Source organism: Acartia tonsa, chromosome 6, assembly GCF_053477335.1.
Source record: "Acartia tonsa isolate MP-2025a chromosome 6, ASM5347733v1, whole genome shotgun sequence".
NCBI classification, from domain to species: Eukaryota; Metazoa; Arthropoda; class Copepoda; order Calanoida; family Acartiidae; genus Acartia; species Acartia tonsa.
This window is the reverse complement of record NC_137265.1, coordinates 33,052,843-33,079,134: the sequence shown is the minus strand read 5'-3', so window position 1 is coordinate 33,079,134 and position 26,292 is coordinate 33,052,843. Positions and strand designations below refer to the sequence as shown.

At 30.8% G+C, this 26,292-nt stretch overlaps 2 protein-coding genes across 3 annotated transcripts in view; one reads left to right on the top strand and one right to left on the bottom strand.

The window, feature by feature from the left end:
* The window catches only part of LOC145322438 (uncharacterized), a 442,211-nt gene that overhangs the window by 334,420 nt on the left and 81,499 nt on the right, over positions 1-26,292 (bottom strand). The gene's annotated exons all lie outside the window — the stretch shown is intronic.
* The window catches only part of LOC145322435 (uncharacterized), a 47,620-nt gene that overhangs the window by 3,529 nt on the left and 17,799 nt on the right, over positions 1-26,292 (top strand). For both annotated transcript variants that reach the window (XM_080164425.1, XM_080164424.1), the window contains exons 4-8: positions 542-601; positions 861-994; positions 13,388-13,484; positions 14,795-14,855; positions 25,760-25,813. In XM_080164425.1, coding sequence (XP_080020551.1) covers positions 542-601; positions 861-994; positions 13,388-13,484; positions 14,795-14,855; positions 25,760-25,813 — 406 coding nt within the window. The remainder of the gene's footprint in view (positions 1-541; positions 602-860; positions 995-13,387; positions 13,485-14,794; positions 14,856-25,759; positions 25,814-26,292) is intronic.

Sequence of the window (26,292 nt, the reverse complement as noted above, 5' to 3'; positions counted from 1 at the left end):
AATTTTAAAAATTAGTGACTTTTCTGAAAATCTATGACTAATGCCTTCGATTACGGCTGCACAAAAATTTTTCACATCTTTGATCGCTTTAAAAGAAGGGTAGATAGACGAAAATAGTCTACTTGAAAATTTAATAGTAGTATGAATACAATTTTTAAAATGCTAAACTCTAAAGCTTACTGAACCAATCAAGCCATAAAAATTAGGAGAAAGCAAAATAAAATAAATGATATTTTAAAAAAATCATACATAAGGTACAATTTTGCAACCACTCTTATGTTATCAATCAGTTTAGTCAAATTCTAAACAAATTTTTATTTGAATTACAAAATAAATGTTTAGAAAAGGACTATACCCGAAATTTCCAATGACTCATTTTTAATGAAGCATCATCTTGGTCCTTAAATCTATCCGAATGCTCGTTATTTTAATTTAAAAAGATTGCACAATTTTTCACTACAGAGGTTTTATGTAACCAAAATCAAACCTTAGTACCCTATAGTTGTTATGCTTCCTATAGACATTTATGTTCTTGTTTCAGGCCTATCACGTCGAGTGTGTACAGATTCTGGAAAATGGAGTGGTCAACTACCTGTCTGCAGTAAGTATCCTAATAATATCTGTCAAACAGAAAAAAAACAACAATAACATTCACACAATTAAACGTAATGTAATGACAAACTACAGAAACAGAACCAATTTATTGCACTACTTTTGTCTGTAACTCTTTGCTGTTGTAACCTTTTTTATGTCTAACACGGTAAACAAAATTCTATTTAGTCCTGGGCCGTTCTCGAACTCGACAACTTTCCATATAATATTTGTTTGTTACCCTTATAAATTGGAAAATATTATTCTAGAGGAGAACATAGCTCTGCAGAAGCCTGCTACCCAGTCAGACGTGTTGTGGAACTACAGCCCTGATCTTGCGCTTGACGGGGATCTTAACTCGTGTTCATTTACCTCAAGAAAGGATGGTCCCAGATGGTGGCAGGTATATTAAGTAACCAAACCTCTAACCTTTGATTGTATAATGTACAAGCCTTTCTTTTAAGTCCTAAATATTCAATTCATGTCACTATAATAAAAATTAAAAAAATATTTATTGAAATTACAATTATTTTACAATATCATTTAATATCGTAATATAGACAGAAAGAAATAATAATATAACTCCTTCGATTAAATAACAACTCGTCATGAAACTTTTTCATAAATTCTTTTTTTATATTACAGCATAAGTAAATGATTGATTAGTTGAAGTATAAAAAAGTGTTAAGAAAGTAATTATTCAACTACTAATTACTCCTCGACTTTACAACTAATTATCAGTGCATTATAATCTTAACTTTTAAAACATTGAGGTATTAGAGAAATTTGAAAGAAAAGGGGAAGATAAGGGTATTGGAAGGGTATGTTAAAGAAAAAGAAAATTGACTTACCCTAACATTAAACGGATTAAAAGACAAATAGCTAGACACTAATATTTATAGAGAAACGTCGCTAATGAAAATAAAAAAGTTGTTTATAATAAAAATGACGAACCCCAATCTGGCCTATTTTGAGAAAGACGATTCCAGTGACGTCATATACGTTTCGGGAAAGAAAAAGGGAAGGGGAGAAGAAAATCTCTTCAAAAGAGATGGGAGAAAAGGGAAGAGATTTTCTTACCCCCTTCCCTAAACGTATATGACGTCACTGGAATCGTCTTTTTCAAATTAGGACAGATTGGGGTTCGCCAATAAAAATGCATTTAAAAATGACTTTTATCTTATGTCTGAAGTTAACCTATTAAGACTAGTTTTTCATCACACCATAAAAACAGCTTTCCCGGATTAAATGATTAATTCTAGTTTAGTTAGCCCTTTGATGCTAGGGAAGTAGAGGCTAGAATAAATATATATTGATTGGTATATAGGAAATAATGTATTTGATGCCCAAACAAATCAATCTTTCTCAATTCTAGACGGCCAAACCAATGTCAACATCATCAAGGATAGGGACAAATTATCTGAGATTTAGGGTGGGAAGAGACATCGGAATATAAATTACATTGGTACCAAAGTTCACTTTATCTTATTAGTTTACTCAAAACCTTTGGACATATTTAAGGATTTTTTATTGGTTTGTTCTAAATTATTATTGTCCAAACTGTACAACCAATAATATTTATCTAAAGAAGAGGTTTTATGCATCACCAATTGCATAAACAAAAGAAACATTAATAGGTTTTTGTACGAAAAAAATCAATAAAATAAATTAGATGCCTACTTTTTGGCCCATTCATAAATAAAACATATTTTCTTCATAAAAGATGTCTTTGGTGTAAACATAACAAGAACGAATATTGCACAGAAAATACCATTTATCAACACTTCTATTCTTAAGTAGAAATTGGATGATATTAAGATTTAAGATTTAAGACTTTTAAATTCATAATCAATAAATTGTTAATAATGCGATAACAAGCATTTAACTAAACAAAAACAATGATATCATTAAGCAAAGTAGCAAACTTATAAGATAATAATTCGAGATACTACAGATATTAAAAGAAATATAAGCATTACAGAAACAAACAAGCTATCGACGTTTCTTAGTTATATGTAGAATGGCTGTGCAATACTAAAAATCTAAGTACATAAGATAATAATAATAATATAATCTCTGTATAAGGACTGTCTGTAAAAACTAAACAAAGTTTTGAATCCTTAATCTCTTTACAGACAAAACTTGGTTCATAATTTATAGTTGTAATGTTTGCCTCGGGGACCAGTACTTAATATTCCCTGTTGTACTTGGAGGCTTTGTGTTGACTTTCAGTCTCAATGTTTTGTGTCGACTTCAAATGGCATTATCATGCAGGCCTATTGGAACTTCTCATCTAGGGAAAGGGGTGTTTGTCACAGAGGGAGGGGACATTGGGCTCTTTTTATAGTTCTGGTTCCCAAAGTACGTTTTCTTATTAGTTGGCTTTTGATGACTTTTATTGAATTTGATTGGGTGGATCATTAAGTTGAGTGTGTAAACGTTTTAGCCTTTAATTGTAATCTACAGAAGGGGTAATTTTGTGTTTTTAAGTTAACGAAGGAGAAAAGGTGTTTTAGAACTTCTGAGTTCAGTGTTATTTTAATTCTAATGTCCTCTCTCTGCCTTCCTGCCTCCTATGAACTTAAACTTGAACTTATGTCGATTTAATAGCAACTCAAACACCAACAGGGTATATGTACAAAAATATTTTTATGTAATACAAAAAAAACATAATAAATATTTAAAAGACCAGATCCTGGTAAAATAATATTATATTAAAATCTTATGAAAGTTAAACTAAATTTTGAGTCTTGAAAAGTTTGGGCCAAAAGTTTAGAATTTTGCCTCACACTTGGCACAGAGTAATATTCATAAGAGTTTCTTTAAAACAAATTGGTACATTAACAGCCAAAGTTATTGTAATTTCAATCATTAATCAAATAGCTTTTATTTAAAATGTCAATAAATAAAGATTTTTTTACTATAACCCCCCCAAAAAAGACTAGATGGAACTAAAACTAAGATTCTTATGCATCTAAATTAAGAAAGTTTTAGGCATACTGGATAGAAGTTTGTTATTTTTGCTGGGCTATTTGTAATTTTGAATGAAATGTAAGCATTATAATTAGTATTCAAGTATCAATACTATTTCAGCAAGGGTTAAAGGGATAGGATTATGGAAGACAAATTATGATCATTATCATCACCAACGATATTAAAGATAAGATAATGCTAAGAAAGAATCATTAGGTTTCACATTTTAAGCACGCAACAAAGATCGAGTTGTCAAATTGTTGGTTGTTTGAAGGAAAGGTGTACTATACATAAGGCCTTGTAGTGTATCTGTATCTATTTTTGAGCTTAAACATTTACCTTGGAATTTAGTGTTGTTCAATTAATATTGCTATGGAAAAAAAGTTTTTGAGGATAAACTGTTGAGAACTGCTAAATATTTTTTTTCTAATACAAAATTTCCCAAGCCAAAAGATTTGAATATTAATTTCTGTCTATGGTAAGGTGGTTGAATAAAGAAATACTTTTAAAAAAACGAAGTTTGTCATAGTTTCATATGTTACAAATTTTCTTTCTGTGTAAGTTTTTCTATACCTTCAGCCTGTTTTTCTCTTTCTGTTTGTCAGTGTTTGCTTTGAATATATCGAAGCTACTCAACGATTCATGCTCTTGCAATAATATTTTAATTCGTTATTTTAATTCAAAATTAAATAGTTTTAATTGCCTTACTTTCGATAATGTATAACTAAAATTATAAATAATTATAAATTTATTATAAAGTTTTGTACATATGATCAAGCTAAAGTAAATTACATCCTAGTTTTTAAGAATTTCTTGTCTATGAAGATGTTTTGTCAGGTATTTTAAGGGATAAGACAATACACGATCAATAGATATGCACCCTCAATTATGATAAACAAAATAGCAAAAAGTATTTAGGTGTTTGTTTTAGTTTGCAGGGACTGTAAATTATACTGGTCGTCAAAGTTTTTTATTATCATTATCTTCGTTGGCTTTTTTCCTTATTAAATTTCGATTGGGTTGTACAAATCTTCATTTTCTAAACTTTTTTCAGCCATGATTTTAATCTAAAAAAAGGGGGGGGGGGGTATATCAATTTATCATCCATTGTCTTATCCATTAAGTTCTCTGGTAAGTTTGTGTGTGTTTGTGAATTGGTATTGGTGTGTGCGTTTATGTGTACATATAAATGTGTTTAGATTGGAACCTTCATTTGACTTTTTAAATCAATTAAACTTGATAGAATTACAGCTAATCTGTAACTCTAGTATGTCCTTCCGTCCCAGCACTTATAAATGAGTGCCCAATTGGTCCATTGAGACCTTTTGTATAGACATATATAAAGAAAGATAGACAAATAGACATCCTGTTACTACAGTTAATCTGACAAACAAGTCCGATATCTGATTAAGTTTGTGAAAATAATTCCTTTCTCCCTGTTATCTTGTTGATATAAATCAAAGTTAGGATTAAGAAGAAACTTTATTGTATTATGAGCATGGCTTATGTTTTTTTGTCTTGATAATGCTTGCAGAATAACAAAATAAAGTTTTTCCATTCCCCTCTCATAAATCTATTACTACAGCAGCTAAAAAATCTAATGCAATAACTTGAAATTTAGGAATCACACAATACACAAAAACTGTAAAAAAATGTCATACCCAAATATGAAAAAGAATAAATACCTTTTATCAAGGATTTGACAATAATTTTATCCCTCGCAATCCTGCAGATGTACTTCAATTTTTAAAAGCGAAGCTTTTCTATAATTAGGGTCGGTCCGTCCGTCCGTCCGAGATAGTTAGCTTTTATTCGTTAATTTTGGCATGTTAGAATTGTTCTATCGATATCAAACTTTGCATGGTGATTCCTGTAGTAGTTATGTACGATTTAGAAAGCGTAACAACTCTATAACAGTTACCAGAATGTCCGTACGTCCATTTTAAACATGTTGATTTTTTTTACTTTTTAAATAACAATTTTTTTTGTGATAAAATCATCCGATTGATCTGATTTTTTGATTACTGATTCCTATTACAATAAGGTACAATATTATGAGCGAAGCATCTCTATAATCAAGTATTAAAAATGACAGTATGTCCTTAAACAGAATTCTGTATTTAAGAAGTTTTGCAACAAATTTACGTATAATTTTGTCAAACCTTATATTTTCATATTTTGTATATTCAGTTCTGACACTCAACAAAAGTTAAAGTTCGTCTGTCATATCGTTTCAGAGCTTCGCTTTTATAGATGTTGTCATCCTTGTTTAAAAAATATTATGTTACTTAAATTTCAACGTATAGAATAAATACATAATTAAAGTTTCATGTATAGAAATTATTTAAGCAGTTTATGTTTATTTATATAATATTAGCTTTATCTATATCTATTAGATTTGTGTTCCAATAAAGCCGTGAATAATTCATTCCTGTAAATGAGATATTCCGAATATATCTAAGTGTAGAGAAAAAGTATAAGAGTATTGGTTGGATAGAAATAGGTTTTTAGTTTTGACACAAAGTTCATGTTATATTTAGTGATAAAACATATCCTCATGCAAATGTGAAAGAACGCCATGTTGAGAAGTCTACTAATTAGTTGCTTCACAAACAGAAAAAGACATAAATATCAAGGAAAATAAATTGTTAATGTAAAAATTTTAGATTTCGGCAATACTTTAATCAAGCCAATCTTAGAGTTATAAGACCATACTATTAAATCATACTATACACGCTGTAGTATCAAATCGTCCATTTACACTATTTTCAGGTTTAGATATTGTAATTACAGCTAATCCTCTTTAGCTCTAAAACTTTTTTTTCGTGGTACTTTTCTCTTTCCTTGTTGTGAAATGGGTTCATAATATTAATAGATATAGCCTTCCTTATCTTTCTCTTTATTACACATTTTATGTAAACTAAAAGAAAATAGAAAACATTTAAATTTACAAATGGGGAATAAGAAAACTTTATTTTTTTTTTTAAATATGAGTATTTTACACAAAATACATCCTTAACTTTTAATTAAGAAACACTTTAGTTTAAATAACAATAAATTAATCCGCTCCCACTAATTTTTATGTGTTAGATCAAGTGTTTGATTGCTGGTAAATTTAATCAGAAGAAAGGGTTATTGATTATTAATTCAAATTATGTTTTGCTCATGCTAAACCTGTAGTGCAAGCACCTTGATGAGATATTATATGTATAGGAAATAATCAATATCCACACTTGATCATAATCTATGATTAATAGATATTTTCATCCCAATAAAGATACATAGACATGGACAAGTTTTTACAAAAATAAGATTTCAAACTATTTGGTAAAACCTTTTTATTACTAGAGTGAGTTAGTTTTCAAAAAGAGAGATTGAAGAAAATTTTTATTTGTGTTTCTTTAAGCACTTTTTGGTTTGGTTGAAGTACTCACCACCCAAATAGCCTAAAACCTGGCATTGGAAATAAATGATATTTATGAATAATAGATTTCAAACTAATTTTATTTTATCAGTGATGGAGATAACAAAGAATGATAAACTAGTAATTTTTTTCAGGCTGTTGATGACATAATTTTGTTAGTTAAGAATTGGAAGAAGGATTAATTTATCCACACTTGATCATATTCTATGATTAATTGATAATTTCATCCAAAAAAAGGGAAAATATACTCTAAGAAGTACTGTCGAAACATTTATGTTTTTTTTTATATTTCCAAATAAGAAAGTGTACTTTGTAGCTAGGTTAGTGAAAAGGCAGCCTTTTTGTATATTAAGAATTAAGACTAAAAAATAAATCTTCTTTGTCAATAAAGGACTATAAAGAGTAGATATATACTTTGTTTTTCTGAAAAAGAGAGAAAAAAGCAAGAAAATTATGAATAAGTAGCGTTAAAACAAAAATGCACAATAAAGATTATATTCAAAATATAAGACAAATTTAATACATTTTAATCTATTATTCTCTTTTTTTTCTCAAACTCAAATTTGAGAGAATATTCTCTTGTTTTATCTAACTCTAAGTATTGATATATCTTTGGTGAAATGAAGAAACACCTTGGAGAATAATTGTGAAAGAATTGATCTATTGACAGATATTTGGCTCGTCATACTTGTTATTTATCTTATCACCCAGGAATATAAGGAAGGATAGGATAATTAATATAAAATTTCTTATGTATATAAAAAATGGTATTAAAGTTTTCCTGTTTTAAATCGAGTCGGAACAACATAACATAAAAGCCATGCGCATGGCATAAATAATAGAAATATGGGGATGGGGGAATACCTTCACCCATTAGCAGGTTAACAAAATATTATACACGATCATACATAAAGCTGGTTGTTTTTTACATATATAATTTAATAGTCCCTATATTTCTGTAAATCTGGGTTTTACTATTTCTCAGATATTATTATTCATATTCATAATAACAAGGACAGTACTATCAATAAGAAGCATAGCAGACTTCTTTTTTTTATAACCAATCTTGGGTTTATTACTATTTTATTGTTAGAAGTCATAATCAATGTATTAAAAACAAGAGAAAAAAGATAGAAAAATGGAGAAATAGAGAGAAAGAGAGAGAGAGAGATAGATAGATAGATAGATAGATAGATAGATAGAGAGAGAGAGAGAGAGAGAGAGAGAGAGAGAGAGAGAGAGAGAGAGAGAGAGAGAGAGAGAGAGAGAGAGAGAGAGAGAGAGAGAGAGAGAGAGAGAGAGAGAGAGAGAGAGAGAGAGAGAGAGAGAGAGAGAGAGAGAGAGAGAGAGAGAGAGAGAGAGAGAGAGAGAGAGAGAGAGAGAGAGAGAAAGAGATATAGATAGATAGATAGATAGAGAGAGAGAGAGAGAGAGAGAGAGAGAGCATGCAAGGATTAATTATTCATTGGATAGGTAATATATTATCTTATTTAGTCACAATATAAATGACATGGAGATAAATATAGATTCATTGTTCACTGCATTTCTCTTGTTTTTACCAGTTAAACTTATTTACCAATGTTATATCAACAGATTACTGCAATAGTTAATGCATTTTCTAAATTGGTGAATATTGACAAAAATAATTAATATATATTGAAGCAGCTTATAGTGTCTCCAACAGAAATCGTCAAATGCTACAACGCTTGGCCGAACTATCCCTATTTACGTCAATTGGCCTTAATCGGCAAAACATTGGAACATTTGAGACTCTACAAGCTACTTCATATTTGATGGTTTTCATAAATGCATTTGGAAGATGGCAGTAATGGTTACTTTTATTTTATTTCATTGATTTTTAAAAAAAATGTTTAGTGATCTTGTAATACATTCTGCAGTAGAAAAATTAAAATGAAACTAAGTTATATTCGTACATCATTCGTTCCAACGTTTCAAAAAAAATTTTATTTACTAAAAACATTCTGTTGTTCTTTTTAAAAGCAAAGCTTTTCTATAATTAGGGTCGGTCCGTCCGTCCGTCCGTCTGTAAAGGAAAGCTTTTTTCATTAATTTAGGCATGTTAGAATTGTCCTATCGATTTCAAACTTTGCATGGTGATTCCAGTAGTAGTTAGGTACGATTTAGAAATCGTAGCAACTCTATAATCATTCCTTCAATTCTAACATGTTGATTTTTAAAACTTTTTTAACAACAAATTTTTATGTGATCTAATTATCCAATTGATCTAATTTTTCGTATACTGATTCATGGGACAACAAAGTACAATATTAAAAGCGAAGCAACTCTAAAAATGTAAGTATGTCCATAAACATTATCCTGTATCAAGCAGTTTTTCAACAAACTTTCTTACAATTTTGCTTCGACTCTTATACATTTATATTCTGCTTATTCAGTTCTGACAAAATACAAGTGATAATGTCCGTTTGTCTTACCATTTCAGTGCTTTGCTTTTATTGGTGTTGTCATCCTTGTTTCATTTAAAGATTGTTAGCTTTTATCTTTACTGCGCTGCTTATGGGCGTAATCATCTTTACATGAATAATATTTCCACCTTTCATCTCTAATTATCCATCGGTCAAATAATGATGACATTACCAACAATTCCTCTAAATCAATAATATATATATTGCCAAATTATTTCCTTTATAGTAATCAACTGCTAGAATTAAATCAAATATACTATTGGGATCCACCTCTACCGTTTTGAAGAGTGCGTGAAGTAAAATAGCCTAAAACCTTCCACGCTCATAAGATAAGCTTTTCTAAATTAGAAATGCGTTTTGAGGGGTGTTGCTACAAAAGGCGTATTTTACAAAAGGTCTATTTAAAAAAGGTCTATTTACAAAAGGTCTATCTACTCTAAAAAAGGTAGTGCGTGTAGTCAAATAGCCTAAAACCATTCCAAATCAATAATATATCTATTGTCAAATTATTTCCTTTAGCGTAATCAAATGCTAGATTGAAGTCAAACTTACAGTAATATACTATTTATAATTAATGTTGGATCCACCTTTAACGTTTTGAAGAGTGCGTGAAGTAAAATAGCCTAAAACCAACCCCGTTCATATATAGAACTTTTTAAAATTGAAAATGCGATTTGAGGAGTGCGTGAAGTAAAATAGCTTAAAGCCTTTCCAAATCAATAATATATATCTATTGCCAAATTATTTCCTTAAGCGTAATCAAATTCTAGATTGAAGTAAAACTTACATTAATATACTATTTATGATTAGTATCGAATCTGCCCCTAGCGGCTTGAATAGTAAGGGTAGTAAAATAGCATAAAACCATAAGACGTATGCTAAACTTTTTTTAAAGGAACAATTTATCGGAGAAGTTTGAAAATGTTAAGCCCTTAAATATTGCTAATTATTTTTCAATTTCACGCATCTTTTTGAGTGCCTTTAAAAGAAATTCAAAAGTCAAGGTCAAAACCTTATTGAGCTTTTGTATGAAAAGTTCAAGATTGTGCAATAGGTATTGAAGAAAATTAGGCGTCCAAAAATTGGGATTTGTATTAGTTTCTTTCTATCTAAGTTACTTAAATTGGATCACAATTTTCAGGTTTTATGCTTTTATAGGGTGTAAAGAGGGGCGAAGCTATTAGCATAAAAAGAGAAAATTAGTTAGTCCAGTCACATTTGCCTGAAAAATGTATCCTTATGTAAAAGTAACAGGATCTCTATCTGAGTGTGTGTCTGTCTGTACCGAAGGATCTTGCTAACCGCTGAACCTATATGGTTCTCCTTTACAGTTTAGCTTCCCATAGGTCATCAAAAGGTTTATACATTTTTTGGGGTGTAGGGTACCACCCCACCCTCCTAAGATAAATCGTCCCTAGAAAAAATTAAATTAAACAAATAGAGAAATATTTTCGGGATGAATCTTTAGACTTTAAGACAATTTATATATCCTTTTTTGCTAGACCTAGGCAAAAGTCTGGTTATTGCCTCTCATAACAAAAAAGTAATCGAAAAACTTGAAAACTTTATCTTGCCAGAGAAAAATACAATTTCCCTTAACCTCTATTTCCCCTCCCTCACTCATTTATAACAATTACAATTATGTCCTTTAGAGAAGACTAATTTACAAATAAACTTCTTTTTTCGGAAAAAAATAGGAAAAAACGTAGTTAATATAAACAAAAAATGAAAAAGTAGTGCCCTAATATTAAAAATAAAATAGTAGCTGGACAAAGTGTCTCAAAAATCCGCCATGAGACGTCATAAAGGGTTTTCTTTCCCACTTCTCCTCTCATCTCCCTCATTTTTATGACGTCATATGGATAATTTTGTAGACACTTTGTCCAGTTACGTACATACCACTTAACCCTGGAGAGGCTTTGCGTATAAAATTGTGACTTAAAGGAATAACTATTTAAAGTTTTAGATAGATATGATGATTCTACTATTCAGTGTTTTAGGAACACATTGAGCTTGTAATCAAGTTTTTAAACCTCATAAATTTATCAAAAGAGTTAGATAAATGTTAAAGCAACAACATTTCTATTAACTTTTTAAAAAAGAGGGTCATTTCAATCGAAATGAAACATACCCAAAATTGGAGGCAAAATAAAATCTAGCACAAGAACAATTGTTTAACTTTTACCATACCATTGTTTTTATTAAAAGTGGACATAAGACCTACTCAAGAAAGTATATAGGACAAAATATACCGTATACGTTCACAACCAGTTTCTCTCATTCGTTTTCGTTGGCTTAAAACTTTTTTCGTTTGGACTTTGAATCTTAATAAATTTGTATTTATTTCAAACAAACATTTTCAAACAAACCTTTGTACAGTAAAGAATAATAGAAGGTTGACAAGGATTAGATGTGATTTAATCGAAATATATTCCTACAAATTGAGCTGTGTGTTTTTCCTTGGATAGTCTTTTTTCAACATCGCTGCCGTGTAGTATTCCAATTCTATTTATTTAATTCATACAAACTACATACAGCATGACCCTCGAAAAAGTATTTTTAAGCATCTGCAGCCCATATTTCTCAATGAATTATCAAAAAATGTATATGTCCTTGTTCTCTGTAGATTTTCACATAAGTAGATATAAAAATATTTTTTTTTACATCAATTAACAGCTGAGATTTTTAGAGCCAAAGTTTTAAAAAAGTGGCGGAGGAAATAGTAACTTTTCAAGAAAAATGTTTTTTTAAAGTGAAATGACGTGTTTTCCTCATAATTTCAATACTTTTTATAAAACTTATATAAAGATGTTTCCAAGAAATTTATTTCATGCTGAAAGCACTTTTTTCACTTGCTCTAAAAGGCATTTTTAGATTAGTGTAAATTGCAAAAACACCCTTACAGAAAGAAATCCTATGAAAAATAGTAGCAAATTGAAAGTTTACATAAACAGAAATCGAACACTTTTTATTTATCAAAATAAGTTAAAAAATCAAAAAGTTACAGGTACAAATTTTTATTAAACATTTAACAATTTAAATGATTTTTATGTGTCTTAGATTAATTTGATGAGTGGGCGTGAATTTATTGGTGGCGCTAATCCTTCCGGTAATGAGCATAAATTGGGGAGGGGTTTATTTAAGGTCATATTAATAAGTGGGAGATATTATAAGATTTGAGGGAAAATGGTTATAAGAAAAATGTATTCAGTAAAATTTGAAAAGTAGTTTTTTATATGTAAAAGTAACGTTTTTTAATGCAATAAAAAATTTATTAATTGTAAACTTGCTCTTCTTTCTTATTTGTTTTTTAACTGGTTGATAAAAAGTAATATACTAATAAAAAACTAAGAAAAATTGAGCAATATTCAGTTTCTCAAGCACTTTTTCCAAACTTTGGCTTTAAAAATCTCGGCTGTTAATTGATGTAAAAAAAATATTTTGATATCCTTTGATGTAGAAAATTATAGAGAACATGTACATATGAATCTTTTAATATTTTATTGAGAAATATAGGCTGCAGATGCTTAAAAATACTTTTTCGAGGGTCATGCTGTAGTATTCTCCAAAGTTTTTCACCTATATTTTTAATCTACATGTAAGGGTTAATATATTATAACTGTGGGTGATCATCAATTGTCTTACCCCATTAGATACAAAAAAGTACTGTGGAATATCATAATTGTATATTTTACACATTAATAATATACATTTAATAAAATACTAGTAGAATTATTTTTACTAAAGTAGTTTAATGTGTGTTTGTTAGATCTCGAAAACGGCTGCTTCATGCAGTCCACAATTTTATGAAGAGCTTAACATATCAAACAATCCGAATATCAATAAAAAGCTTTATTGTAAAGGTGAATCAAATTGGTTGAGCGGTTAGCAAGATTTTTTTTGTACAAAAATACATCCTGTCTGATAGTATATCAATAATATATTTCCATTTTAGGTATCCTTGAATGACCACAAGAAGATTGAGTCTGTGTGGGTGACTATGAGTCCCGGGTCATACCAGAAGTTCGCCATCTTTGTTGTAGAAATACTAGGAATATTACAAATTCAAACTTGATGACATAAGATATAAGACATAGGAAGGTTACTTTGCACTTTTTTACTTTAACACTTAACAGTCGGGCCCCTTGCCACACCTTAATCAGTCGGGGGGGGGGGGCGTTCAACACCCCCCCATATTATCTCAGTTCCTATTAAAGCTAGAGGGCTAAATTTTTTTTGTACAAGTCCCCTGTGTTATGATGAATTTCCGACCTTAAGTAAGTCAAAGTCAATTTTCGCTTCCTTCATCCTTTTATTTAACAACCTTTGTTTTTAGGTCCTTTTTTACTTAAAAATTTCAAACGGCTGTAATTTTCTTATTTTTGAAGCTAGAAGAACAATTTTTTTGCAGAAAATGTTTATCTTTATGTAAATTTTATATTTGAAATGTCAAAATATAAATTTCAGCGGCCGCAGCTGTACTTGGCAGCTGCCAGCCGCCGCAGTCGGCGGTCGGCGGGAAAACGGCGGTGGATCTTTATGAAATTTTAATACGTTATGTAGACATGTAAGAAAAGCTTAAGTTTAAAATTTGAAGTCTCTAAGTAAAAAATTGAGGCCACAGGAGCCTTTTAAAGATTTCTGGAGACCTGGAGGATAAGAACCTGCAGGATCATACCTGGAACCTGAAATTGACTTGAACACCTGTATTTCATATAAGGATGTACTACTAGAGGATATTTTAGTATTTTGGCAAGATAAAATACTTTGTTTAAGTCAAAAAAATATTTTTGCTCTTTACCTGGATGACCCTGCCAGGTTTGCTGGCATCCTGTGCCCGCCAGGATGGAGATATTCAAAAAATTCCAACTCTCAGTTATGTGTCATACCCAAACTTAAAAAGTCACGCAGAAAATGAGATAGAAAAAACCGGATGGGGGGGCGTTCAACGCCCCCCCCCCCCCCGACCGTTAAGGGTTAAATTTGCACTTGTACCTGAAGTTTTAGAACAACTTTTGTTTCGTTGACCCAAAAACTTTTGCTAATTTGATTGAATTTTGTTTGTTTGGTTGGAAAATGTTCGATTTTACACCATTATGTAGTATCTTAATTGAATTAATTGCAGTTCTAACAGGTTGTTTCTTGGGGAGGGGGGGTGTCATATTTTTCTTGGGAGGCTGGTGATACACTTCCCTGAAACCTTTCTAGGACCTATGAGAAGAGCTACAATGTAAAGGAGAACCATATCGGTTCAGTGGTTTGTGAGGTACAACGGTACACACAGACAGACAGACACAGACCCTGTTACTTTTATTACAAATATAATCCGTTTTTTGTTGTTGTTGAATTTGTATGTAAATAGATGGAAGTACAGCTGAGTATAAGCCATGCGCTCAGTGGGAAGGAAGGCTAAAAGAACAAAGGTAATTATAGTAGCGCAGCTTTCTGCAATTTGGATCTGCCTGTACGTCCTTCATAGTTGTTTGGTTATATGTATGAATAGAGTTTAAGCCCTATGCTTGGTGGGAAGGAAGGCTAAAAGAACAAAGGTAATTATTTTAGTAGCGCAGCTACTCTGTAACTATGGTATGTCTATACGTCTGTCATCCTTCATGTTCGGACGTGTAGAGTAAATGAAAGTAGAAATCTTACACAAACTGGAATTTAATGCTCCTTCTAATTTTTTTTCTTTTAGGTAGCTAAACCGACATAAACCCTTTCTATAAACTTTTCCCCTCCTCTTGGATTTTGTTAGAATGATATTGCTGCGCTATTTATCAACATAATTGTCCTTGAAAAATAAAAAAATATTTACATAATTTTTTAAGCATATAAAGGTAGAAATATTATATCAATTAAAACCATAAAAAAACTGAGACGGGTTCTAAAAAATAAGAAAAGGTCATGTTTTTTTTTACATTTCCTTCCTTAAAGTTTTTAGAAATGTGCTTTAAAATGATAGAAGGTTATTACCAGGAAAAAGGTATAGCCAACAAGCGAAATAGATCTAAAATAATATGTGGTGGACAGATAAAAGGTCATCAATTCAACACAGCTGAAAATCACGTCAAGGTTTCGTGATCTTTTTCAAATTAATTTCTTTGTTGATATAAGATTATATGTTGACAAAAATAATTTCAACTGTTTATTAAGAACCCAGCTCTACTGGTGTTTCTATATCATTATACGTGTCGTGTATTCAATTACTATAATTCGATATTTCATTACTGATTAATAATTTTCATTAATTATACTTTTTTACTCAATATTGTAAATATGTATAAAGTAGAAAGAAAGTTCTTTTTTTATTTTTTTGGTCCAGATTAACAACAAGTACAATACAGTACATAAAAAGCGCAGTAGTTAATAGTGACTTTGCTATTGAATATTCGAAAATAGGCCAAATGCCAATGTGGTTTTATGCCAAAATATGCCTCATACTTTTCAGGAAAAAAAAGAATTCTTCATTAAATCTAAAGTTCGGACAATAAACTCTTTGATTGTACAGCTTTTGTCCTAAGACTTTGTTATTTAATACCTATATTTGCGACAACTTTTATTCTATAAATTCTTCCAATTTTTAACATCAACAAAAACCTCACCCCTCTCGGAGAGAATCGAACCCGGTACTCACGGATAAGGAAACCAACATTCTATAATTAAGCTATGAAAGAATCCAATTAACAGAGGTGAAAAAAGACATAGTAAACAAAAACTTATTTCTTATTGTATACTTTAAAATTTCATAGATTTTCATGTCAGTCATTTTGGCTCAGGGGTAGAGGTGAGGTTCCAGTTGGAAGGTTGTGTGTTCGAATCTACCCAACCTCAAAATATAATTTTCAATGTCTGAGATAACAAGTAATATTTGGTAAAAGTAAAAATATTTGTAAAAATTTACATTATAACAACAGTCAATTAAAATATCAAAAAGCTATTTTTATAATTTGTTTTTGCATCCATGATACAATGAAAAGGAAAATTAGTATAAATTAATGGAAATGGAGAGAGAGAGATAGAGTGAGAGAAAAAAAAGAGAGAGAGAGAGAGTAGATATCATGACAATTGATAAAACTGTAAAAGTGTATCATTGGCAGAGTTGAACCTGCAATCTTCCTATCCATACACTAGCTCGAAAACCCCTACACTAAAGAACACAAGACAGTATACACGAAAATTTAGATATATAATACAATACTCTCTCTCCCTCACTCTGCACATAATTTTTCAGTATGGCTGAGAACCGGTTATAATCCAACAAATATTAATCGGTTTCGAAGCAATACTGTTATATGTTATTTATAAGGAAAGAACAACTTGATGTCTATTATCCCATAATAAAATAATAATTTTTCCTGCACGGTCTAGATCCTGCAACCAATGTAATACAAAACTTTAACGCTATCCACAAGACTGAAAAAGAAAGGAATGCTGTCCAAAAAAAATTAAGATTTTAAACAAAAATGAGAAAAACGTTGAGTATGGAGGTATGCATTGTATTATAAACAGCTTTTCGCGGATATAGATATGTACAATTATAAGATCAAAGCCAGTTGAATTAGTCACAAAATGCCGAAGGCACAGGCTCAAAATTTGGTTTGAATTTATTCTTAGGAGGGTGGTGGAACCCTCTTTCAAAATAGTTACAAACCTTCCCAGGAACTATGATAAGCTACCCTGTAAAGGAGAACTATATCGTTTCAGTAGTTAGTGAGATTCTTTGTTACAAACAAACAAACAGAGAGCCAAACAAACATCCTGCTACTTTATTATATGGATGATAGCTACAATATATTAAGTTACTTGCCAGGTTTGAACTGGAATTCTTAGATAAGTTACATAAAATTTTGCCCCAAGACCACAGCGGCATAATTAAAATTTGATGATTATTATATAAGTATGTCTAAAAAAGACAACATAATCATTTTCATAAATATTTCTCTTCTGTTCCGTTCCTCTCTCTCTCTCTAATTAAAACTAGCCGATGCGCCCCTAGCATCTATGGGATCTATATTCAAAGGTATATGGAAGGGCAGAAAAATAGCCTAATACCATACCCAGACTTTTTTTCTAAAAAGAAAACAGCCTAAAACCATCTCATGACCTGTAAGGAGCTTCACTATAAAGGAGAGCCATATCGGTTCAGCAGTTAGTGAGATCCTTTGCTACAGACAAAAACTCCTACTACTTTATATTATAGGCTACGCCCCCAGAAGGCCTCTGGGGGCACTTGAGGAGGGGAGAGTTAAATCCAACCACCCATTTTTTGATTATGATTCATAAAAAAAGTAAAAAAAAAATTTAGGGGCGATTTCTCTTGGGAGGGTGGTGGTACCCATCCCCAAATTAGATATAAACCATTCCGGATCTTATAAGACACTACCCTGTTAAGAAGAATCCGATCGGCTCAGCGGTTAGCGTGATAGTTCGGTACAGACAAACAAACAAATATACAGACATCATTTTACTTTATTATAAGGACTAGCGGCTACGCCCCCTAGAAGCCTCTAGGGGCACTGGTAGGAGGGGGAAAAGTCGACCTAATACCTTTTTAAATATTAGTTTCAACAGAGTTTTAAAAATAATTATTTGGGGTGGAGGGGGTGAAGACACCCTCTCAAAAAATAGTTTAAAACCTTCCCAGGACCTTTAGGAAGCTTCACTGTAAAGGAGAACAATATCGGTTCAGCGGTTAGCGAGATCCATCGGGACAGACAAAAAACGCTTACTACTTTATATAATAACTAGCGGCTACGCCCCTAGAAGCCTCTAGGGGCACTGCACTGGTAGGAGATGGAAAAGTCGACCTCATCCTATTCTAAATTTGAGTTTCCAAAGAGTTATAAAAATTATTTTTTTGGGGAAGAGGGGGGTTAAGACACCCTCACAAAAAATAGTTTAAAACCTTCCCAGGACCTATAAGAAGCTTCACTGTAAAGGAGAACAATATCGGTTCAGCGGTTAGAGAGATCCTTCGGGACAGACAAAAAACGCTTACTACTTTATATAATAGGAAAGGGACGGACGGACAGACATCGTTCTACTTTGTATTATAGATTGTAAAACTATTAACACAGGCAGATTTGAACCCGGTAACTTCTGATTGATCAACATATACGTTAACCCCTCCAGTAAAGAAGACATGATATGGTACTGTTAAATTATAGTGTGTACATTACCCCCCCCCTCTCTCTCTTTCTTTCAATATCTCCCCCCCCCTCTCTCTATCTCTCTCTCTCTCTCTCTCTCTCTTTTTAGTCGTAAAAAATACATCTAGACCCAAGGATGCTTAATAGAAACCTTCAACTATCATTTTTGATTTTCCTGAGATTTTTTAGGAAACAATAAGAACTATTTTTAAAATTAATTTTGTTTTTATATTTTTGTTTAATATTCATTTCTGAGAAAATAATGTACTTCAGTAGCATCACAGTTGTAGGGTTTGAACCTGAATTATTCTAACTCATATCATCACTGCTAACCACTAAGCCAAATAAGAGTTCGATCGTAAAGAAAATTCTGGCTACTTAATTAATTCCACCATTAATTATGTCGAGTTGAATAAGAATGTTTCATTTTCCAATAGTTGGAAAACTGTCCAATATATTATGCAATGAAAAATATGAATAATCCATTCTTAAGTTTAAGTTTAGTCATCAGTTGTAGTTTTTGCCGAGATTCCCCATTAATTAATTTAAGTAATTAAAATGTCACGGAACCTCGAAGATTTTTTGGTACGAAACCTCGAAGATTTTTGGCACAATACTAGAAGATTATAGGCGGAGTTTTGTAGATTTTTTTTATATGATATAAGATTATCTATGTTTTGAAAAAAACGTAACTTCAACATTACAAAAAAACAATTTATTAGAATTAAATCATTTTCTCTAATTTCTTTATCAATTGCGTTAAACTAAAAATCATTAATTCTGTGAAATAAGTTATTCTTACACACGACGTATGCACAATATGTACTTTGAGAGAGACACACAGAGAGAGAGAGAGAAAGACAGAGAGGGTGAGAGAGAGAGGGAGGGAGAGAAGGAGAAAGACAGAAAGAGAAAGAGAGAGATAATTTCAAACACAGATATATATAGAAAGGGTAAGCGATTGCGAGGAAAAGGCCAGAACTCTAAAACACAATATTAATTATGCATTATCATATAAATTACACTATATATAACATATAAATGGCATATTCTGTTTAAGTAAATAGTGGTTGTGATTTGATATCCATTCAAGAAGAACATGTATTAATTAATTAAAAGAATGAAGTTCTGAGATTTTGTTACACAAATTATAAATTAAGGGCGTACTTTTAAAACCTATTTTCAGATGTAAATAAAATATTAAAATGCTATCATATTTATGTTTAATATATATAGGATATATACGGAAGGGGTTTATCGTTATATATAAGCTAGACACCATAGCCCTCTCAACCACTCAGCCAATAAATTACACAAAGAATCTTTTAGAATACAAAAATTGTAATTTGAAGAAAAAAAATAATCAAAAGTTTTATCAGGGAGGGATAAGCCATTATGACATTATATTAAAAACTTATAATCCTACTGATTAATTTTGAATTAAAATATAGAAACCATCTTTGAAGGGTAAAAATAGGGGGGTTGCGTGATTTTTCATCTAGAATTTAGGAGGTTCCGTGATTTTACGTCTAGAATTTTGGAGGTTGCGTGATTATGATCTCAACATTTTCAGTTTCGACACGTCATGTTTTTCGATCTTATTCTAAAAAATAATTTTAAAAAATTAGGATCCCATAACATTTTAAAGAAAGAGAGGCAAAATTATAATATGTTGTTAAATAAAATAATGAAATTGATAAAAAGACGGAAGAAAAGTTAGAGAGGGACATTTAATCTTTAAAAAATAACGCACAAAAGAGAGAGATAAAGAGGGAGAGAGAGCGAGAGAGATATCAAACGCACAAGAAAGAGAGAGAGAGATCAAATAGAGATAGACACAGAGAAAGAGAGAGAGGGGGGGGGGGACTACAGAATTTTTCTTACTATACAAAATTATACAAAAACAAAATTTAATGTTGGAATGAACCAGCTTTGAGAATCATTGGCTTTCAATTTGTCTAATTTTATTAAAGCTGACTTTTATGTCAGACAGAAAAAGTCATTGAGGATAATAATGGAAGAATGTGGTCATACAGTCAGAGATAAGACAATGGAAGAAAAAGTTTAATATTCAGGGATAAGACAATATGGAAGAAAGGAGTTAATAGTCAGGGATAAGACAATGAAAGAAAAGGGTTAATAGTCAGGGATATGACAATGGAAGAATAGAGCTATTAGTTGGGGATAAGACAATGGAAGAATATAATTTTTTAGGTGGTGCGTGCACCACCACTTTTCTAGTGTAGTGAAATAAGTAACTTTTGTTTATGGACAAAGGCATTTCGAATCCGAAAATATCCAATAATGTAATAGGTATTAATAAAATTTTTAAATTATATTCATTAAAAAATTATAAACAATGTGTTTAATAAGTTTATTTATATTATTAATTAGACTAAACCTTATTAAATATTTATATTTTGCGACACCTTATTTTTCAATTTAACTTTTTATTGGTTTTGTTTTATAAAAAGTTTAACATTTAACCATTACAAATTTAAAACTGCACTTATAAAAGCGCAGCTTCTCTTTTGAATAAAGGTACTAAGAAAGAGAGGGAATGTCTGATTGAGCCAATAGGAGAATCGCATCGGAATTTACATTGGATCTCATTGGTTGAAATTATGTACACATTTTCATACGAAGGCATGTTTTTTTTCATTTCATACATACATAAAAGTCAGCTGTTAACAGTATATTTTCTTAGTAGAAAGCTTTGCGGAATCAGAATTAATTGCCCAAAAATTTCGTTTACAATTTGAAAGCTTGAAACAAAGTTGGATTCTTAAAAAAAAAGTTAGGCTGGCAACTCGCTGGTGAGGCAAAATTATTTTTGTGAAAAATCCTCCAAAATCGAATAAAAAAATTTACAAAAATGAAATAAAATCTTAAGAGGGTTATTAACATATGATTTTGTTTAATTTTTGTAGATTTTTAATGTGCTTTTGGATGATTTTTCACAAAAATAATTTTGCCTCACTATCGAATAGCGAGTCTATCATTTTTTAAGAATCCACATCAGCTTGAGTCGAAAGTAAACAATACTTTTGTCTGCTAGGAATGTTCTCTCTTAGATTTGACGAAAAAAGGGTTCAGAATATTCTTCTACTCTTCTATTTCTATTCTCTTTTGATACAGTTTTTTTGTCTGATTCTTATCAGGGAGGGAGGGGACATTCGGCTGTTATTGCACAAGTCCCCAAAGTTTTTTAAAAACGTTTTCTTATTCGTTGGAGTAACAACGTTGGGGACTTTTTAATAATTTGATTGGTTGGCTCAATACGTTGAGTGTTCCAACGTTTTAACAACTCATTGTAATCTGCAGAAGTGGTAATTTTGTGTATTATGATTGGGGATTAATGTATTGTATTATCCCTTTTAGAACCTTGGATTCTCAGTCACAAAAGTGCCTTATGAATAATTTTCCTTAAAAGTAAAGCTTCTTACAGGGCCTGGCATTGTTGTTATTCTATTTCTATTAGGGTAAAAAACTAAAGGCAATAAGGGGCACAGCCGCTAGTATTATAATAAAGAAAAAGCAAAGATGATATAATATAATAGGTTTAAAATGTAAGTGTGTGTATTCTAACACAGAATATTATTTTCTAAACCCCGAGGCGTTGAATCAAAACAATTTTCCATTTCCTTTTGGCATTGTAGAGTAGTTATATTATGTAGGTATGTAGTTTTATGGTTAACAAGAATGGGTTGCATCCACTAAAGTGCACATTACTTTGAAATAAACTGAAGGCTACGCCCCTAGAGGCATCTAGGGTAACTTTAAATCGGTTGTTGAGTGAGGTTTGATCCACCAATTTAAATTTTGTTAGTTATGGCTTGTGCATAGGAAAAAACAACTCCCTTGATTTAAAAGAGGGGGGGGGGGGTGGTGTTCAATGCTAGAATGACAATTTAAGGGAAGGTACCAACCAGATTTTTAGGTTTACAACCATTTTAGTTTAATATTATACACTTGTGCATATTGTAAAAGCACAGCCTTTATATTTTTAGCGCCTGTCCGTCCGACTGTCCATTACAGTAAAACTGGGAAACTTTTAAATAGTCTTTTTTGGTTCAATAAAATAGTAGAATTATTCATAGAGAGATTGTTGATTTTTGACGTTATGATTCCTAAAAAGATTTGGCATGGATAATTAGCGTAGCATCTTTAAAATTAACTTTTCATAGTATCTTACAATAAAACCAAATTTGGCAATAGACAAAATGATAATTGCTATTAAGATTTATAACTTTAATCTTCTCAATTAATTATCTAGTAAAGAGAAGCTGCTTAATTATTCTTGATATTCGTTTGTTCTCTATTCCTTATTTGTAAAGCTCTCTTGCTATCTATGAAGTCATTCTTGTTATCTTTTTATTCCAATAAGTTCCATGCTCATAAAATAATTTTACAGTCGCATACAATATTGGATAATATCATTTTACATTATTTTGGATCTTCCACCACCCTTATATGTTTTATAAAGTAGAACGATGTCTGTCTGTCTAAAGTTTTGGGATTTTTTTGGGAGTAAGACATCCTCCTCCCCCCCCCCCATAAAAAATTAGCAGTGAAAAAAAAACTTTTCGCCCAATGATTATATCAACAAAAGGGGTAATTTTGTTTGCCATCATTTGAAGTATGTATACATTAATTTAAAGTCCATTGTATTATCCCTTAAGACTTCTATAACCTTAATTTTAATTAATTGTTAAATTTAAAAAGATTCTTGTCATATTTGTAAAAATGTTTTTTATAACTTGTTGTAACCTTGTAATTTAACAAGGATGTCAACATTCTTAAAAGCAAAGCTCAACAGATCATGTCAAACAAACAGATACCAAAGTGTTTATTGTTGATATATTCTGCTTAAAATTCAAGTCATTTAAATACGACTTAAATAGACTTAAGCTAGTAGTTTTATTTATGCCTTAAGACCTTGCCCTAATCATCAAAGAAATCATCATTTCTAAAATCACTTTTATAGAATCATATCACTTGGAAATAGTTAAAATAAACAAATTGACGTATTTACCATCTAATACTTACTAAATATTTGCTAAATGTTCGAGATTATTTTCTTTTGTTAGAAGAATCTTGATACAATGTTAAAAATGATTGCACATTGTTACCTTTAATATAAAATCAAAGCAATCTGTATGAACAAACGTACAGGCAAAACTTAAATGAAGAAAAGCTTTGCAATTAAAATATTGTAAAAGATTGTTGATTCAGCATCTAATCTTAGCTTGCAAATTTTGCATTAAGTGACAAGTATTGTGTTGCCGCTTTTATACTGTGTTTGTACAAATTTTACATTAAGTGACACGTATTTGGTACCACTTTTATACTGCATTTGTACAAATTTTTTCGTTTAGTATCAGGGAGGGAGGGGGCATTGGGCTGTTTATTGCATTAGTCCCCAATGTTTTATAATAACTTTTGCTTATTGGTTGGCTTGGCAACTTTTATTCAATTTTGTTGATAAGGCGGTTCTTTAAGTTAAGTGTCCAAACGTTTCAACCACAAATAATAATCTACAGAAGGTGTAAAATTTGTGTATTAACATTAAAGATTTACAGCAATATATCGGCCATTGTGTTATCTCTTTAGAACCCTGGTTCCATGTTAAAGCACCAAACTCCCCCTTCCCCCTCTCATTGAAAATTATGATGGGAAGAATTTTTTATTCTTTTCTGTTTTACCCCTCTGGTGCCCTATCCATTAACCAATGTAACCTAATCTGATCTGACCTAAAGTAATGAACAAACAAAAATTTATTTAAAATAGGGTCGACCAACATGAATTGCAATATGAACAATTTCAGATCTCTAACATAATATTTTTAATATTTTTTCTAATATTTTTATTCTGTACAAAATAAGGGAACATTTTGTCAGAATCTTGCATTTATGTCAAATTATTTAGTTTAGCATATCAAAGATGTCCATATATTTGATCTTTTTACATCCTATGCATCTCTATAAGTATTATTTTCCCTTGATTCTTTGTAATAAGAATTGATATAACCCTTTTCCTAATTATATTGAAATTGTAGCATCACCATTAACCTTTAGGGGCTTCACTCTTTGAGGTGTAGGGTTTATTCCTCTCCATATTTTTCTCTATTCTTTGAAGATGATGTATCCACTAGAAAATAGCTTAAAACCACCATAGAACCAGTGGCACAAATTAATGACAATATGATGAAAATTTCAAATACTGATTAACATGAAATCATTGGTTGAAAAGTTTGGACACTGCGAGTTTGGAACCAACCAATCAAAATTCAATAGAAGTATTGAAATTTTTTTAACTATCGAGTAAGATAAAGCAGTTGTAGAAATTTGGGTACTAGTTTCAATTACTGTCTTCTCCCCTTCGAACTTAATTAATATTAATATTCTTTTTTTGCTACGCTACTTAGTGATACAAATGTTCTTGTCTATATTAGTGTGCTTTGCAGATTACAACTTGAGAAGATTTTGTGACATTCCATTTCATAACATACAAACTAAAACACGGATGACAACTTCAAAAAGTAACGAATCTCATTAATATAAAATTGTACTAAATTGCAGGGAGGCATTAAATTTCACTTTTAACCATAGTTTTATAACCACGTTATTTTATTCGTTGGCTCAAAACGTTTGTGTTCTTTGGTAAATTTAGATTGGTTTGTTCCAAATTTCTTCAACCAATCATTAGATTTACATTTTTTCTCAACTATGATTTATAGACAAATTAAGTGCTCGTCTGTCCTCTAAAGCGTGTATAAAATTATGATTAGAATTGACTTGTCTATAAACTTATACATATGTATTTACTAAGTTATCTTTATCACATATATATGTATCACTGCAGCAGTAAATGAACAGGAATAAGTTAAATTATTTTTTTGCTTATCATCTAAACGCTTCGTTAAAACCGTACAGTATTATAGATGGAAGCATATTGTTGACTCTTCTAACTTAACAATATATGACTACTAAATAACATATAATTAAAAAAGCTATTGCTGTCAAATTAACTTTTTCCTATTTTTAATGTCAAAATTAATCTTTAATTCAAGAAACCAATATATACCACAAAACGCTATTCTAATCATTAAAATTTATCAATGAACTTTGATACCGCAACCTTTGTCCCTGAGTTTTAAGTGTTTTCTGTTGTTTCAGAAAGGAGTTCTTGTGTTCTAACGGAGGTCAGAGAGGACAGTTTTTATACATCAGGAACAAACAAAACATACAAAGGACCATGCGTGGACAATTTAACCAATAACGATTAAGTCTAAGATATTTGAAATGATAACCTAATTATAGAGAGAGTGAGTGTTTATTTTAATTTACGTGAAGGAGAACCGAACAGAGAGCAGCATCACAAAATGGCGGTCAGACAGAATATGATGTACAGCAGTTGTAAAGATATTGAACAAACAAAACATACAATGGACCATAAATGGACAATTTTGAAACAAGAATATTTGTGTTAAATGGTAGCGAAGTGATTTAAAATATGGTAAATACAGGGGCAAACTATCTTACAGTGTATTTAATTTACATGATTTTACTTAAGAGAGAAATTAGAACAGAGAAGAGTATGACAGAATGAAGAACAGACAAACAGGCAATTTTAAAGTAGATGCATAAATAAGGCACTATTTGTCTAAAAGTAGCAAAGCTATTTAAAATATAAACTGAAAACAGAAAGC